The 18,288-nt window shown below is 47.0% G+C and overlaps 1 protein-coding gene across 1 annotated transcript in view; it reads right to left on the reverse strand.

Annotated features, from left to right (window-relative positions):
- IGF1R (insulin like growth factor 1 receptor) overlaps positions 1-18,288 on the reverse strand; it is a 301,873-nt gene that overhangs the window by 59,417 nt on the left and 224,168 nt on the right. Inside the window, exons 3-4 of the mRNA XM_040257012.1 lie at positions 4,668-4,980; positions 626-774 (exon numbers count right to left, since the gene is read on the reverse strand). Coding sequence (XP_040112946.1) covers positions 626-774; positions 4,668-4,980 — 462 coding nt within the window. The remainder of the gene's footprint in view (positions 1-625; positions 775-4,667; positions 4,981-18,288) is intronic.

The following is an 18,288-nucleotide window of genomic DNA, read 5'->3' on the forward strand; positions in this document are numbered from 1 at the left end:
AGTCAACCTTCGGAAATGCTTCGCACATGCAATTGCCCAGAACACCATCTACTGCAAATAGTGGGGAATCCTACAGGGGGTGGTGAGACTGAAGCTTCAAATGCATGCTGACGTAAGATACTTGTACCTCTCTTGGTTGTCAGAAGTAAATTTGGAGATGGGCCATTTTGGGACTGAATAAACTTTAAACTGATATCATTAAACCCTTCCCTTGCTCATTCTCTTCCACATATCCAAGGAACCAAGACTCTCTGGACTTAAAGCTCTGAGGCCTTGGCTCTGGCTGGAGACTGCTGAGTCACACCTCTGATCCATCCGCCTGTCCTGAGGTTTGCATGTGTTGAGATATGAATATCCTGCATAAGATGTGACTTAAGAGAGATGAGGGATGACCCTATGCAGAAACAAATGCTGTGCCCATGGCTAAAATGCTGACTAATCTCCTGCTCTCTCTTTTTCTAATCTTTGAGGGACGCTCAAAGGAGGGGCCCTGAGCATGTGGCTTACACACCATGTTGCTTTTCTAGGCCCATAGTTTAGTTGTGAGTCATGGATGAGTAGGAAAAGCTCAACAAAAGGAAAGCAAGAGGTCTGGCCCTCTCTTCCAGGAAGCAGGAATACTTACTGCCGCGTCGGATGTTGATGAGCAGATTGCCTTTGAAGATGGTGCATCCTTGGAGCATCTGAGCAGAAGTGACAGAATCAATGGTCTTTGTCTTCTTTTCTTCCTCACACACTTTGGGACAAGGGCCTTCGCAAGGGATGCAGTACATGCTGTTGAAAATAAAACAACCCAACACACTGAGAGCTGAGTCTGTCTTCCTATGTTACGAAAATTCTTACAAGATATGCTTTTATTCCAGGTGTCTTTATAGTCCACATTACGGAAAGCAACTGGCAGAAGCATTCGAGTGGTCGAACTGTTTCTCATTGCCAAGCCTCCCCAGGGTAAGCCACTCAAACGGCAATCAAAAGGAGAAACTGCCTACAAAGGAAAAGCGTGCTGCCTGTTTCCAGACAAAACACATGATACACCCTGGAGGCATGTGTGTATCATAGGCTGGGGCTGGTGAGCCAGCTGGTCCCACGTGAGAAAAACAGCCTTGCAGAAGGGAGACACCAGGGGATCCCAAGAAGAACAGAGCTGCTGCCTGAGGTCGTGAGCCCTGCTGGCGCACCCCGGAGGAGCCGCTGGGAGAGTGGACGGGGACGCCGAAGGGACAGCAGTGCCCCCGCCGCTGACCGGAAGCTAACTTCTGCAGCCAGCGGCCCAGTGGGGGATTCCAGAAGGCACATGCTGTAGCACAGATCCATTATTTTCTTGCTAAAGCACAACTGAAATAATTTCTTGACAGTGTTTGGCAGAAACTTGTAAATTGATCCAAATGTTGTTTTTGCTGCATACACAATAAAAACAGGAACTTCCATTGCTTTGTAATGAGCTCCTATTTCACATGCAATCTTGAACATGCCACAAACCCACCAACAGCCAGGGACTAGCGAGTGACCTTGGTACTTTTCCTTATTTAGGGAATAGCGGACAAAACACTAATCCAACTCTCTGAACCGCAGGAAGCTGGGTCAATTTCCAAACAGAATAAATGATATAACATTATGGGATGTGTGTAATAGGATGGTGAACTAGAGAGCCACTATATTTACATGATTATTCTTGAATGATCTTTCAAACTTCATGAAGATAAGTGAGAAACATCCAGGAAAGCAGTGTAAGTTAAAGCTCTTAGCATTAAGTACCACCCTCCATCACTGAACTTTACTGCATATCTAAGGCAAAGATGAAAGGCTTTGTTTAAAAGCTTATAGATAAGTATAGTTTTCCTACTGTTTTCTTATTTCACGTGGGGAAAACAGGAGGGAAGCTTTCCAGAGGAAATGGGCCGACCATAGCAATGGAGGTACCCCCTTTCTCTGACATCACAACATTTTTCACTTCTAGAGTCTGCAGCATTTTCCTAAGCATTCCTTGTTGGTCTTTTATTGCTTCTAACTTACCTACATACCATATAATGCCCCAGTTCCCTTTTTAAAAACTTGGTGTGAAATAATTACAGACACACAGAAAATTACAAAAGTAGTACAGAGGGGTTCTGTGTACCCTTGACCCAGTTCCTCTCAGTGGCTACATCCTGCACCATGACAATGAAACATCAAGCCCAGGAAACACACAGGCACGATACACTCCCATGCCACCTCACCTCCGGAGTAATCACTGCAACGAGCCGGCCGGTCCCCAGCAACACCTCCCGTGTGCTGCCCGTTCGGTCATCCTGCCCCCACGCCTCTAACTCGGGGCCGCCACTCACCTGTTCTCCATCTCGGTAATGATGTTCTTTTCAGAATCTTATATAAATGTAATCATCTGGTGTGTGACCTTATGAGACTGTTTCCCCTCACCCTGCCATAGCATAATGTCCTTGAGATCCAGCCATGTTGCGTGTGTTTGAATAGTTTGTTTTAGTTTTTTTTTTTTTTAGTTTGTTTCTTTTTATCGCTGACTGATATTCCATGGTGTGATGGATCACTGTTTGCTTGGCCATTTACCTATTGTGGAGCGTCTATGCTATTTCCAGGCTTTGGCTGTTAAAGCTGCTACCAACAGCTGTGTACATGTCTTTGTGGGAACTTAAGTTTTCGTTTCTCGGGAATAAATGTTCAGGAGCGTAACTTCCGGGTTGTAGGTTAAGTGTGTTTTGTTCCCCTGACATTTTATTCAAATAGCAATTTCTGAACCAAACACCTTTCTTAAAATGTCTAGGAATCAGCTAGTACTTTAAAAAATGTTTTTCAAAGGAAGTGCTCTGACTACATGTTTATAGTTTAAACTTCCTCAAGTCCACTCTGGTACAGAGAGGGTATAAACAGTATTAAAAAAATAAATATTTTAAATAAGTGTCAAATAGGCCTTAAAGGCTTGGGGGGGGGCTGTTATTAGTTTTTAATGGTGTTTTATTTTAAAGTGAAAAAGGTAGATCTGTAACTCTGAACTGACTGCAAGCATGAGTAGGAAAAATAAGAGCTTAATTCTTCAAAGAATGAATTACAGTAGAAGAGGTCACAGCGCACAGCGCCCCCTACTTCAGCCACAGCTATGGCAGCTGCAAATGACTGCCTCCAGTATCAAAAGAAACATACCAGCAGAGCAAAGCAGTTACGAGCCCGGGGCCATGCACCAGCTGCCCCATCTCAGCCCCCAGCTCGAGGAGGAACCGAAACGGTGGCGATTTAGTGGCTAAAGTCTGCGGCAGTGGCAATTTAGTGGCTAAAGTTGTGTCCGAGTCCTGTGAGTCTGGGCAGGAACTGTGGTGCAGCCTAAACTGGGTTCCAGGCACTGCCCAGGGACTGGCAAAGCCTTTTTAAGTTCCAGGGCTGCCAATAAAATGTGAGCAAAATGTGGCAGACTTATTTTAGGTGGAATATGTATACTCCACAGTTCACCAGTATCCTTAGCACATTTACCATTTTGAAGTATTTAGAGTAATTTTTACTATTATAGTCGTTACAGCAATGATGACAGGCAGACTGTTCTACATTTAATATTATGGAACAACGTGAGCGTTATCTCTGATCTGAAGTTAAGTCTATGGAAGGAGCAACATCTCCAAATATTACACAGGAAACAGATGCCCCTTTACCAAGACTTGCTTGAGGAGGTTTGCAGAAACAGAAGGCCGCAAACAGACGGGAAATTACACATTACACTCAAAATGAAGATTTCCTTTTCCAGTGGTATTTTATATTTGTAGAATACCTTTATTTTTTAAGAACCCGAAATGGAAGGCTCCTCTGGTGTAGTCATGAAGCAGGCATTTTTAGTCCATTCCATCAGAAGAACTCCTTCAGAGTTCTCTGCTCTGCTCCAGAGACGGGACCAGCAACCCTAGGTCTCGAGCCTTATCTTGCTTGCAGGGTTATAGTCCTGTATTTTGTAAGAACCCTGGCATTGCTTTTTCAAAAACTTAAAACCAATAATAGCTTCACAGAAGTCGGGTTGGCATGCACGAAAGGGATGCTGTTTGCTGTCAGGAACTTCTTTGCTTCCAAAGCTTAATGTCCAGGAAGGAAAATGAGACACAGAGAAAACTGAGGGAGCGTGAAGGCTGTGTGCGTAGCAATGTGACGGAGCACACTTTTTGCTCCGAGTGGAGGGCGGAAGCCAGCGCTAAGTGCTTGTGTGTGTAGCAATGTGATGGGGTGTGTGTGTGTGTGTGTGTGTGTGTGTGTGTGTGTGCAGCAAGTGATGGAGCACACTGCTTGCTCGGGGTGGTAAGAGCCTATGCCTGCTCACTGCCTCACGGATGCTGGTGGGGTTACTCCGTCTTCCCTCCCGCAGTTCCAAAGCCTTCACTGGTCTAGCGCTGAGCAGCCCTGGAGGTGAGAAAACCTCAGTCTATAGTCTCCCCTACCCACGGGCTCTGGGGGAGAGCCCCGCATGCGCACAGGGAATCAGGGACCTCCTGGGACCTGAGCCAGCAAATCAGGTACTTCATTCCAACCCTCCAGGCGGGCTGCTTCCAAACCAGAAGACCTGCCCATCGCGCCTGGCGCCATCAGCAGCCAGGGTCACGCCGGCCCACCGCAGTGCCCTTAGCCATCCCCAGGCCGCGCCCGGATGCAGCCAGGCCGCGCCTTCCCACGCCCACACTGACCTCTGGCTCCCGTTGCGGATGAAGCCCGACGGGCACTCCTGCATGCACTCGCCGTCGTGGATGACGAAGCCCTCGGAGTCGCTGCTCTCGGCGTTGGGGATGTTGGCGCAGAAGTCGCGGTCCACGCAGCGCCAGCCCTCGAAGCGGTAGGTGTTGGGCGGGCAGCTGGGCACGCAGACGCCGGCATAGTAGTAGTGGCGGCAGGCCACGCAGGCCGTGGCGTTGTCGGGCGCGCTGCAGCTGCCCAGGCACTCGGGGTGGCAGCACTCGTGGGTCTCCGTGCACGCCCGCTTCCCGCACGCGCTGGGACACACTGTGGGGACAGGCAGGGCGTGAGGCCGCTGGGCGCCGGGGCCCCCACCCGGCACCCCCCAGGCCACCAGCCACCCGCGGGGGCCCAAACCTTGAATCCCCAGGGTCACATGTTGAGAATCCCGCTGGGGCAGGGAGCAAGTACTCCGCATTTCGAGTCAGGTGAGAAGGGTTTGACATCTAGCCTCTCCTAGTTGACTCTTTTTGGTCTTGGAGGAGTGCTTAACAATCTCTGACCTTGATCCTCTTTCTCATCTACAAAACAGGGTAGCAGGCCCCATCTTAGAGGGTTACCTGTGGCATAGGTGATACCCTGGAAGCACTACGTGGACCATACAGTTTATTGTTACTTTAGAAGGCGTTATATGCGCTACTCAATCTGCATTTTGCATGTGTTCCTTACTGAAATATCTTTAACTATTTCTGACATCTGTAAATATCTTTAAATAGTGTGCAGAAATGCTCATTTATTTTTAAAATGATTAAAACTAGAATGTGCTAAAGATGATACTGTAGGGGTTGACAAATTAGCTTTAGAAAGTTTGTATCTGCTTGTATCATACCAAAGGTCTCACCCCAGATAAACAATGATATTAACATATTCATGTACCACAATCTAATATATCACAGAGAAGCCCCCATGTCTGATGGTTTTTCTCACATATAAGAGTGGATGGGTGGGCAGTGTCTCCAGCCTAGAGGACCGTAAGATATCATTATAAACCATCTCCTGTGAGCCTTCTATGTTAAAGAGAAGTGAAAGAAGTATCTAAAAAAGCCAGAGAACCACAATTCTTGTTTCGAATAGATGAACTGGCATTTATTTCTATAACAATGCCATAAGGATCACACTCTAGGGGCCTTAGAGCAGTGTGCCTTACTAGCAAATGTGCCTTACTAACTCTCCGTTAGCCTTACTAGAGAATAAAGTGTAAGTCAACAAACTATGAAATCTGGTTTACATTATCTGCTTCCTACTTTTTCCATGAGTGGGAAAACACAAAATTATTTAAATATGTAGATTATTGACTCTGACATGCATTATTTAGTGAAGATTCTATTCGTTTTTCTTTATAATAAAAAAGATGAAGAAAATCAGAAATTAGATTAAAAACTACATTGAACACCTCGTCTCCCTGTCCACAATGGCACTTTATCAGTACCTCCATGAAGACTCTCCCACCGGATAATTCTCTACGTGTGTGCATGCACACACAAATGTAAACATCTATAAAAAAGGATCAAGTCATTCTAAAAGCATTTTTTGGCATAACATACTGTGAATTCGACAATAATTCAACAGCTGCATCACATCCCATAGTATCATAAGTTGTAATCAGTTTCCTATTAGGCATTTCATTTATTCCCAACATTTTATTAGGACAATGAGCAGTCAATCTTCATGAGAATTCTTAATTATTTCAATAGAATCAATTTCCAGAGTTAGCCTTGCTGGGTTGAACTGTCCTCTGGTAAGTTGGTACCAATATACACATTTGGTAGCTGCATGCAGGAGTACCTATTTTATTGCCAAAAGGTGCATTTAAAAACAGCTGTCAGAACTTGGACATTCAAATGAATACTGTCACCTCGGAAGAAACAAATTCTCATGATACTGTCAGGCTTAAAAAATTTTTTTGCAGGTTTCTCCTCTGATCATCTTCTGACTGAGACAAACAGGTGACCTTCCATTATTCATTCTTATCTATTCTTGTAATAGAACCTTGATTTTTAATTGGGGATTTTGCGATTTTAATTGGGCATCTCCCGGCTGCTCCTGTAGCTAAAAGCAACCTAGGTTCTAGCTAGTGAGTAAACATTTAGTTTACTCTAGCTAGTAGCAAATGTTTGGGGTGGAACTTACTTCCCAGAAAAGTGCTTCAAACAAAGGGGGTATGCCCGCCATCCTTGCTGGCTAGGGTACAGGTATAATGGCTGAGGCTCAAGCAGCCGTACGAGACCATGAGGTGGCCCATTAAGAACAGTGCAGCAAGATCAAAGGGACTTGGTCCTTCACGACTGTGCACCCAGTAGGCTGACCCTGGACGCTTACCTCTAGACTTCTCTACAGGAATAAGAAAGAAACTTGTGTTGTGTTTAAGTGCCTGCTATTTGTTAGACGCAGCTGAACAAATGCCAGCCGAGAAGTGCCCTCAGAGCCACGTATGAGCAAAGAAGAAGACAGTGACTGTTGGCTTATGTCATTGTTGTTTACTAGAATTGCCTCTCAATGATTTCTGGCTGTTTCCAAAAGCTAATCTACCCAATCAATTACAAGGAGTAACTATCTCCAGTCACATCAAAAAAGCATGTTGTTGTAGGAGTTCCTAAAATGCCATGTCTATGGAAGGCATCATCTTGAAGCTGATAACACCAACTTGTATCTGCAGTAAATGCACACACATAGGCCACACACTTGACTCTCACATATCATACTTGATCTAGTAATCACAGATTAAATGACTATTGAAGTTCAAAATATCCAGGTGACTTCAAGGCCCAAGATCTAGAGAAAGAATAACTTTGCAAATCCTAAGTTCAGGTTTTTACCTTCATTTAATCATCCACCTAGCAACTATTTATTGAGTGTGCACTGTAGCTGTGTGCCAGACCCTGTTCTTAAGGGGTGGATAATATACCAGGTAAGCACAGGAGTCAAGTGGTGGTACATAGCCTGCCTTGGGCACCTGGGTGCCCAGGAAGGCTTCAGATAGGTGTGAAAGGCTGGAGCTGAAAGCTAAAAGCTGAGGAACAGATGAAATCATGTGTAAAAGCAATTAAGTGGCTGCGATGGGAGAAGTGGGTGCTCGTGGAGATGGCAAGGATCCAGTAACAAGTGATGCTGGGAGAGAGAAGGAGGGCAGCTCAGAGAGGCCTTGGGAGCCTGTCCAAGGCACTCTGGCTCAGTGGTGGACAGTGGGCATTCCTGAAGATTTCCGGCAGGAGAGCACAACGGTCTGATTTTCATGGTAGAAAGAGGTTGTTTGGCAGCAGCACAGAGGGTATGATGGCCAGAGGGGGTTGTTCTAGAAGAAGCGGGATCAAGCCAGAGGAGAAATGTTCTACCGTCCCTACCGAGTTCACGTAATACAATCGATCTGTGAGGTTCACAGGGTTAAAAATGAAAGTAACTGTAGAAACCATGCTCATTTGTCGTAGCACAGACCTGCCATGTTGAGCACACACTCCCCGTTCAGAGTGCTGAAGGCCCCAGGGCTGCTCACTGGCCGTCAGCCACCACCAGGCTTGTGTTTGGAGGAACGAACAGTGGCTAAGAGTATTATGCTCATCATCAGAGACTAACTAGGAACAATATCTACCTGTAAAACCCTTTTTTCCTTGCTTACAATTTAAGTAAAATGTTACATATCAATAAAATGATGAGCAGCAGACATCAATATCAAATAGGTATTAATGTAGTGCTAAAGACTAAAAGCATTTAAAAGCATATAAAAATGCCCCATGTACGCTTAGACTCAAACATAAATGTTGGGCATTTCCAGGATGAGAAAGAGAAAAAAAACCTAACCAAGTATCTGTGGATAATGTTTTGCACTCTGCTCCCTGTTCCCCTGGAAATGGCATCTCTGGGCAGTGGTCCACTGCAGCATACGCCCCTCCAGGGGCACCGCATGGAACTACACCGTTAGTCAATTCCTGCCACAGCAACACACGCGCTAGGGAGGTAGGTTTTTGTTTCAGCAACGGGAGCTGCCTCAGAAGAAATTTCGGTAAAGCTTAAATTAGGTAAAATCCTGTTCCTAGACAGAACAATTCCTCTTAAAGGGATCACAAATCACAACCACAGATCTTTCACGTTACATGACGCCACTGTGCACAAACACGTATCAGATACTTTGGGGGAATAAAAACAGGGTGTGATGGGGAGAGAGAGAGAGAAAGGGGACCATTTGCTGGAGGACAAACACAGGGGTGGAAGGCAGAGTTCCCCTGGCTACAGCACGATCCACGAGGACTCTGGGAGGTGGGCAGGAGAACCCGCGGAAGTTCAGGATTAGAGAGTCCTGGAGCCAGCCCCAGAAGCCCGCTGTAAATTTTGCCTCATCTCAATGTATATAAATATTATTAGTGTTCAGGACTATTAAGGGATTTCTTGAAAAGCCCCGGGCAGTGTGTCTAGCCAGCAGACGGATGGCTGCTCCGCACGAGTGCCAAAACTTAAAATTTAGTACAGTTACCAAATTTCCAATCACAGAGCTATGGGAGAAAGGAAGGAACGTCTTCCTTGGCTTCCATGAATAAGGAGCACACCTAGCGTGATGAAAGGCATTTCTGCTTCTAAGAATAAAAGGGAAATGGAAGGTGCTATAAACTAACAAATACACACAGGGGGAAGCAAATGGATTTTGCCCCTGAGATCTTTCTAGTCATTGGAAGTTTTACAATGACCAACAATAAGAACAAACGCCTATGTAAACTGTTGAGAAAGCTAACAACAGGTCCCACATCTGCACTGAAAGGATTCGTTCAGGGCCACAATCCCATAAAAGTGAGGCACTGCGTTTAAAAGCTCATTTTCTTCATTTTGGGGAACAGGAAAAAAAGTCACATACATCAACCTTTAACTCTCTCCTTCCCTCCCTGGAGTCCTTGCACTTATTAAATTCTTTCTAGGGATTTTAAAAACGTTTCTTTCTTTTCTTGCCAATAAGCTCTTTAACAATCTTTACTTCAGAGAAACTATTTTTAAAAGCATATTTTGGAAGAGAAGATGGAGAACTCAACCTCTTCACAGAAGAAAAAAATGGGAAAGGGACCAGTTAGTCACACGAGTTTAAAAAACACATTTTATCCCAAATAATTTCAAAAGGACAGAACCAGTTTGTGGACGCTGAAATAAGGTAGTTTCTGTATCAAAATCCAGACTGGTGTAGGGTTCTCTTAGGTATTTCTGGGTACCCTAAGGGACATTCCGCAGTTCCGCATAAAAAGAGGGTGCCTTTCCTAAGAAACAAGCATCACTCTGCACTAGAGTGAATGGCTGCTAACTCCAGGAAAGCACACTTCAACTTCCCAAGTACATCCGGGAGACATGTGGTCCAGAGATAGTTTGTGGTTTTCCTGCCTGGCCAGGAGAGGAGCTGATTCCACCAGACACCATGGGGAGAGGAAGGGAGGGGAGCCCCGGTTGCGTCCGCTGAACTCACAGCAGTGCCCCATTCAGCATAGCCAGAAGCCCACCAAGCCCTCTCCTCCAGAGACCTCTGAGCCAGCTCGCTGGGAGGATGGGTAAGCCTCCTTTGACCGTTAAAGACATCAGCCAGGCCCGGTCCGGCAGGTAAGAGAGCCCAGCTTCTGAGGACAGCAGCGGGAACATGAGAGGGGCAAGCAAAGGGCCAGTGAGCCCTGGCAGTGGCACGGACAAGGGGCAGCAGCACGGATGGGGAAATCCTGGGACTGCGTGGATGCCGTGCCTTGGGGCCTGGTCAGTGGATGGACGCAGAGGAGCCCGGCAGGACCCGGGATCCGCAGGCCTCCACCACCCACGGGAGTGCCTAGAGTCCCTGAGCCTTTCCGATACCTATGTTCTCTCAAAATAAGCCGCCCATGTGGATTTCCGTATATTCACCTGTGAATTCTGGGCCCCACGTTTCTAGTCTTCTCTGCTCCACTCCTTGATAGACCTAACACAAAGCTCCGTCTTACGTAAGGATAATAATGCATTTACAGGATTCCTCTTCTAAGCCTCATAAACATGATCCCAAGGACCTACAGGCAAGGCTGGGCCTCACTGCTTCCTCTTCGCTCATCAACTCAAGCAGCAGGAGTTGAGGCACGAGGGCAGAAAGAGGCTCGCCCCCACAGCTGTTTCTGAGGCCCACAGGCCCTGCCGCTTTTGGAGTTCCATGCTGGTCCTTTCAGCCACGAAGGTGGGTGAGCCACCTTGACGGGATGTCCCAGCTGGACCGAAGGGTGTCCCATCTCCAGGAGCTGTGAGGGACTGCAGAGAGGGTCAGGGAGAGCCCACCTCAGGCCCCGGGGCCCATGGCCTTTCATCCTGCCAAGTACCCTTCCATCTCTCCTGCTTTTTGACCTCAGGCACACATTCCTCCCCATCTACCAGTCCAAGAAGAGAAACCATCAAAGGGGTGGAGAGGAGAGGAGCCACGAGGCTTCCCGGGCTCAAGATGAAGCTATCTCACCCCAGTGTTTTAGTCTGGAGTTCTCTAAATACGTCAGCTAGCGTGGAAAAGCAGGCTTACACGAAAATGCCAAGACTCATGAAATAAAATGAAAATAAACCTGGCACAACAGTGTGTGAGCTCCACTCACACGCATATGTATGCATGTGTATATATATTTATAAATCATACATTCATATAATGAGTAAAGCACAATTTTCTCAAAAGGAAGATAAGAAGAATCTGTCTTGACCATCTTGAAAACTGGTACCGGAAAACTCCAGAGAATCACTGCCTAGAAACCCCAGTTCATTTCAGCCGGCTTCTCTGCCTGGAAAACTGTAGCCATTAAGAGGAATCGGGTGGTAACCCTGGTGTCTGAAACATTCAGAAAGAAGAGCTGCCTCCCCTCTAACCTTTCTCTTCTCAAAGCCAAAGAAACCACCTCCTGTGCAGGAGAAAACATTCTATCATCGTAGTGGCCAGACTGAGAGACAAGGTAATGGTTAGAACCTGAAGATGACTTCAGTTTCTCTGCTGGAAGCATCAAAGCTAGCATGAGCACTAGAGCATGGGGAAGGCACCCAGGGGCACGCAGGAAGACCCCAGAACAGAGCTCTCGGGAGCTGGCAGAGGCTGGTTAATAAAGGGAGACCACGGCTCCCGAAGTGATTAACTAGTGAGCCTGAAAGCACTCGTCTTCTCCTGAGTCCAGAGTGCACACAGGAGTTCCTCCTTGCAGTCTTTCAAGGGGTTTTCAAGACTCAGTTTCGAGTCCTCTTCCTTCCTAAGAGGAAGGGCCCTGGACTGAGCATCTTTGGACGTTCTGCAGCACCAAGGCACACAGAGGGGGCAGGAAGTGATACACCTCCCTCCCCACCCCTGCCTTCCCATCAACTGTCTTCTCCAGCCTTCACTCCTTCCGAGGGGCCCGGAGGTGGCTTCAGAACACGCAGGAGCAGAGACCTTTCTGCGGGAAGCTCCCAGGGCCCTTAGATCTGCCCCAGTTCAAACATACCGGGGCTTCTGCAGCCATGTTCTGCCTTTCATCAAGCCCCGATCCTCAGAGATGAGACAAAGTTAAGAGGCCATCGACCCGTGCGTGTCTGAGGCACTGCTCTTCAGAAACCTAGGCGAGCCTCACAGCAGTGCTGCAGAGAGTTCTTCCCTTAGAGAAAGTGCTACTGCCCGACCGCACGCCGCTTGACCAAGCTCCTCCTCACCCCCACCCAGGATGCGTTCTCCTATAGGGCGCTCCCTCGAGGCCTCATTCAGGTGTCTGGAACTGAGGCAATTGCTCAGTTCTGAGGCCCTGGTAGTTGGCATCTACCAGGAAAAAATAAACCAGCAGTCTCAACATCCTGAGGCCCTGGACAATTGCTCAGTCTCAAAATTCCAAGGCTGTGATCCTGGCCTCCTCCTGAAGGCCAGACTCAAGCCACAGTTCATTCAACATACACGAACATCACTGCTCCTTAACACCTGTCCACAACCTACCTAAGGCTGCAGAAGCAGTCTGAACAGTCGCAGCACCGGGGCACTGAGCCCAGCGGCGGTCTTCCATGACCGAGGCGGCATGCTCGGGGACTTTCTGTATGCCCTTCATGGTAACTCCCATTGTCACACCCAGCTAGCTCATTCCGACCATCTAACCACCTAACGTTCCTGTCCTTTCACAGTAGCTGCTGGAGTCTCTCCTACATGAATGCGTTCTGAGTCTAAACACAGGACTCAATCTTATATATATTTAACTTAATGTTAACAATCCCATGGGGCAGTAGCATTATGCTCATTGGTAGATGCCCACATGGAAGCACAGAGATTTTATAACTTTCCAGGGCTCTTAACCATCCAAGTGAATAACTATCAAGCTGGAAACCTGGGCTTGGAACCCAGATCTATCTGACTGGGTGACAGGCTCTTCCCCTGCTCTGCTCCATGCTGGCACGAAGTTCTCGCCAGGCTCTGCTGTCCAAGAGCAAAAGGCTAGGAGGCTCTTCTCATGCCACTTTTCTCTGTAAGTTGGCATCTACCAGGAAAAAATAAACCACCAGTCTCAACATCCTCTTCTTCCCCCTAAGGTGAACCACTTGGTCTGGAGGAAGGACAAAACACAAAACATGATGCTCTGGAGAAGGGTCAGCATGTAGGTGATAGTAAGGATGATGTACCCACTAAGCATTCATTATTTATTTGGTGTGTGCATTAAGTCACTTCAGTTGTGTCTGAATCTTTGTGACTCCATGGACAGTAGCCTGCCAGGCTCCTCTGTCCATGGGATTCTCCAGGCAAGAATACTGGAGTGGGTTACCATGCTCTGCTCCAGGGGATCTTCCTGACCCAGGGATCGAACCTGTGTCTCTTAAATTGTCTGCACTGGCAGGCAGGTTCTTTACCAACAGCGCCACCTGGGAAGCCCTCTAGTTATTCAGTTCAGTTCAGTTGCTCAGTTCAGTTCAGTTGCTCAGTCGTGTCCGATTCTTTGAGACCCCGTGACTGAAGCATGCCAGGCTTCCCTGTCCATCACCAACTCCCAGGGTTCACTCAAACTCATGTCCATTGTGTCAGTGATGCCATCCAACCATCTTATCCTCTGTCATCCCCTTCTCCTCCTGCCTTCAATCTTTCCCAGCATCAGGGTCTTTTCCAATGAGTCGGTTCTTCCCATCATGTGGCCAAAGTATTGGAGTTTCAGCTTCAGCATCAGTCCTTCCAATGAATATTCAGGACTGACTTCCTTTAGGATGGACTGGTTGGATCTCCTTGCAGTCCAAGGGACTCTCAAGAGTCTTCTCCAACACCACAGTTCAAAAGCATTGATTCTTCGGCGCTCAGCTTTCTTTATGGTCCAACTCTCACATCTGTACATGACCACTGGAAAAACCATAGCCTTGGCTAGATGGACCTTTGTTGGCAAAGTAATGTCTCTGCTTTTCAATATGCTGTCTAGGTTGGTTATAACTTTTCTTCCAAGGAGCAAGCGTCTTTTAATTTCATGGCTGCAGTCACCATCTGCAGCGATTCTCTATTAACTGGGTTACAGCAAATAGAACTCTCAAAGACATTCTTCTCTCTCTCAAAGGCTGAGCCCTGACGAGTCTATCAGCAGCTCTCAGTGCTTAGCTGCAATGGTGAAGCAGCGGCTCCTGTTGTAGAAGGCGCCAAGGGTGCGTTCTGTGGGGCAAAAGTGGCCACACATGTAAGTGTGCTGTCAGGAGCCAGAGCAGCCAGACCTGGGGAGGCTCAGTGACCCACAGAACCCTTCTCACCCAAACAAGTCTTACTCATGAGATTAGATAACCAGAGTTCACTCTCTTTGCCAACGGCTATGTCTCAGCAAGCCTCCAACCTTGGTCAGGAAAAAGAAAAAACAGGTCTGTGCCTTCCCCTTGGTTGGGCACATAAACATATATAGTCTAAGGTCACAGAAACAGCCAAGTTCCAAGTAGATCCCTGCTGACTGGCACCCACGGTACACCGGTAAGCTACGATGTTTGCGGATATGTTTCATCCTAGCTTACTAAAGGCATCTATGAGGATTTCATTAATGAGCAAAAGAAATGATCATCCACAGAAAGTAACACTCGACCAATGCAGTCTCCAGGCTCTAACATGCAGTGCTGGGCGGACTATTGAGAAAACAGAAGAAAAAGAAGAAAGGCAACCAAGAAGCCAGGAGGGAGGTTATTCAGGGCACCATTATTAAATAACAATGTCAAGAGCTAATTAGGAGGAGTAAAGAAAGAGCAGCCATCAGTGCAGACACAATGCAGGACTCCAGTTCACACCAAAAGCTAAGTGAGGAGCAGAAGGCAGGCCAGGAATCTTCCTTTGGCGAAACTGCTGGTTTTGGTTACTGTGGGTGCTGTGATTTTTTTTTTTTTCCTTACCTCACAATTTTCATAACAGCTTGACTGAAACAGAGCTCATACACAATTTCACCCCTTTAAAGTGTACAAATTAATGGGTTTTACCATATTCACAGAGTTGTACAAACGTCACCCCAAAGAGGAAGCTGTCTACCCCTCCCTTGCCCCGCTAGCCCGTCTCAGCCCCAGGCGATCGCTGATCCACTTTCTGTCGCTACAGATCTGCCTCTTCTGAACACTTCATACAGACTTAATCATCTACTACACCAGGGGTCCCCAGCCTCTGGGATCTAATGCCTGATGATCTGAGGTGGAGCTGATGTAACGACAGTAGAGGTAGAGGTCACAATAAATGTAATGTGCTTGAATCATCCTGAAAGCCACCCTTGCCCCCAGTCCAACATTCGTGGACAGTGTCTGCTCCGAAACTGGTCCCCGGAGCCCGCGTGAGCCTCTGGGTCTGGCTCTCCCACGTGGGACGACATATTCCAGGCTCGTCTGCGCTGTGGTGTGTCAGTCCCTCACCCCTGCATTTCCTAAGTTTTGACTTTGGTGACCCGCAGGCCACAATGCTGGCCCCACAAGCCCTTCTGTTCCTGTGCAGTGACAGAAAACACAGGCATGGTGATCAGAAGCTGATGTTTCCATCAACTATTTGGACTCCAGGGTCTATTCACGGTCTGGATCTATTCTAAAGGGAGAAAGACTTGAACCTGTCACACTGACTAAACTCTGTCATCCTCTGATAGTAGGAAATGAGAGGAGAAGCCACACAATCTGTGGAGGAAGGGTCCCCAAGTCTGAGAGCCTCCTGCCGGCTCTGCCTGATGGAAATGAGGTGTCCCCATGATCCTCACCTCTGGAGGAGGGCCTGGCAAACGGAGTCGATGCTGTCTCACAGAAAGGCCTCCAGAGAGTAGAAGGAGGGAAAAGGAAAGAAAGAAAGTCAGGTTCTAAGAGGGGAGGGCGGGCCTGATTTCCACTGCTTCTGTGTTTATAAAACAGAATATACTCTTTAGAAAATCAAACTATCCTAATGTACTCTAACATCTTCCAAAGAGTCCTTCTGCTGAACGCACATTTGAAGCCTGTATAAAATTTTTTTACAAATACAGGCAAGTTCTAATAGGAGGAAAAGCCAGGGAAGGAGACGCGGGAGCACGGACCTGCCCCTGCTCTGGGGTCTCTGCCGGCTTCTCCACACAGGAGCACAGGGTCTCTCACACCCCTCACCCCTCCTCCAGCTCTCCTTGAATCTTTCTCCAAAAAGGAGGAGAAACATCCCCACCTGATGAGGAGTTCTTCTGAGACTCTTCCCCAGTTCTGTGACCACCAGGCCTGAGCACACGAGGTACCTGCTGTCACAGACGCATAAATGGACATGGTGGAAAAAAATATATATATTCTTTTCACACACTTAAAAATTACTCCAAGTTATTTTAAATTTGGAACTGTTTGTATATTCCTTATAAGTTTATAAAACTCACACTGTCCCCTCATGACTAACTGAAGAGGAATTGAGAGAGTAGTCTATATTTATAACTTGTCTGCTTGTGCGTGCTCACAGCCCTATTTCCACTCCCCGTTACTGTACACAGAGTTATGTGAGGTATTGTGGGCTCCTAAACTTTGCTGATTTCCAAACAAGGCAGGCCTGTGTCCCGCAGGGACAAATTGGGGGCTGTTTCGTCCAAGTGGAGACCAAGCTCAGAGGGAGAGGCCTCCAGCTTTGTGGTTTGGCTGCATCTCTTAAAACGGGTGTTAGGGTCCATTTCTGGGCAATTACACGCCTTCCCGGTGTTGACCATTATCATTGCTACTGATACTCTGCCTACCACACATGCCCACCTGCAGCTCCATGTGGCACAACTGTGGCTACACACTTCCCTGCTGCCTATTTACTTTGGTAGAAACTGCTAGTCCAAAAGGTGCGATGCTTCAGCGAAACATGAAAAAGCCCCTTTCCATAGGCATAAATATTTATGTCAACGTAATTTAAACGAATCAACTGAAGGCAGCCACTCGCAGCGAAACTACTATTTAGAAACCAGCAATGTTTTGGATACAGTATGTCAACAACGGAACCGCTCACCAGGAGACAGTGATAACAGCATGAGTGGGGTCGCCGTGGAGGTAGATTTTTACAGTCTGTGTGGCTCGAGACTGGGACACGCAAACCTACACATGTAGATGAGTTGTGCTGCAGCCTCTTGAGAGGTGTCAAACGAGTCCCTCCAAAGCTGCCTCCCTTGGAGCACACCCATCTGGCCGAGCACCTCACAATTCTGCAAAGCCCCCTTGGAAACCTCTTTAAAAAAAAAAAAAAAAAAAACTCTTCTGGGAACCATAGCACCGTTCTTTGCTACAGCCTCAAGGTGGGGCTTGTCTTCTTAAAAAGAGGGGAAAATGATCCCTAATTACATTTTTTTTCTTTCTTTCCTGATGTCAGAAGAGGAAAAAGCCATCTCCACTCAATTCACTGGCTGCTAGTAAGGTTGGGTCCCTTGGGTCACCTGGATTCCACCCTCACCCCCACCCCACCCCACCGCAGTACCTTTAAAATGAATTGTCTCTCAACATCTTTGGTCCATTTTCTTCTTGGGAGCTTAAGTTCTGAGCGCATATTTAAATTTGTTTAAGCACTTGAAGCTGTCTGTGCTTTTTAAACGTAGCATTGTGCTTTGCAAATTGTTTTTAGGTGACTAGAGAGAAAAATGCCTGGCGACCGGGGGGGGGGGGACCCCCCGCCTTTTCTGTAATTAAATCTACCCGAGGAACATGAATAACAGCCACTACGGATCACAACCTTCCAGTGATTTATGACCCTCCAGCCTCTCTGGTCGTTTTTCCTTTGATCTCGCTACTTCCTGGTGGCACACTTTTGGACTTGTAAACATGTATTTTGGAGTATATTGTTATGCTAGAACACCACATTATTCTTTTCCGTTATCTAATCTGATTGCTGGCTCCATTTCCTGGAGTTAAATTATTTTTACTACTGTGGAGAAACCACAAAAGCTCCACCAGACTTTCAAAGTACAGTAGACTCTGTTATAGGGAGAGGAGGAAGAACCGGTGTCCCAGGTAGCCTTATATTCTGGTTAATGGAATTACCACACGAACTTTATGAGAATCACCTTTTTGGAGAACTGGACACACCGACACCCTCAAATTTGCAGAACTTATATTTAATCTATCTCATGATTCCAAAGTGCCTTGAAAAAGCACACAAATGTAGAATGTTGGCATGTCCTTGCAAAGATTACTATTAAACAAAACTTGCTGTTCTCACAGAAT

Source organism: Oryx dammah, unplaced genomic scaffold (genome assembly GCF_014754425.2).
Source record: "Oryx dammah isolate SB20612 unplaced genomic scaffold, SCBI_Odam_1.1 HiC_scaffold_16, whole genome shotgun sequence".
In the NCBI taxonomy this organism is placed as follows: domain Eukaryota; kingdom Metazoa; phylum Chordata; class Mammalia; order Artiodactyla; family Bovidae; genus Oryx; species Oryx dammah.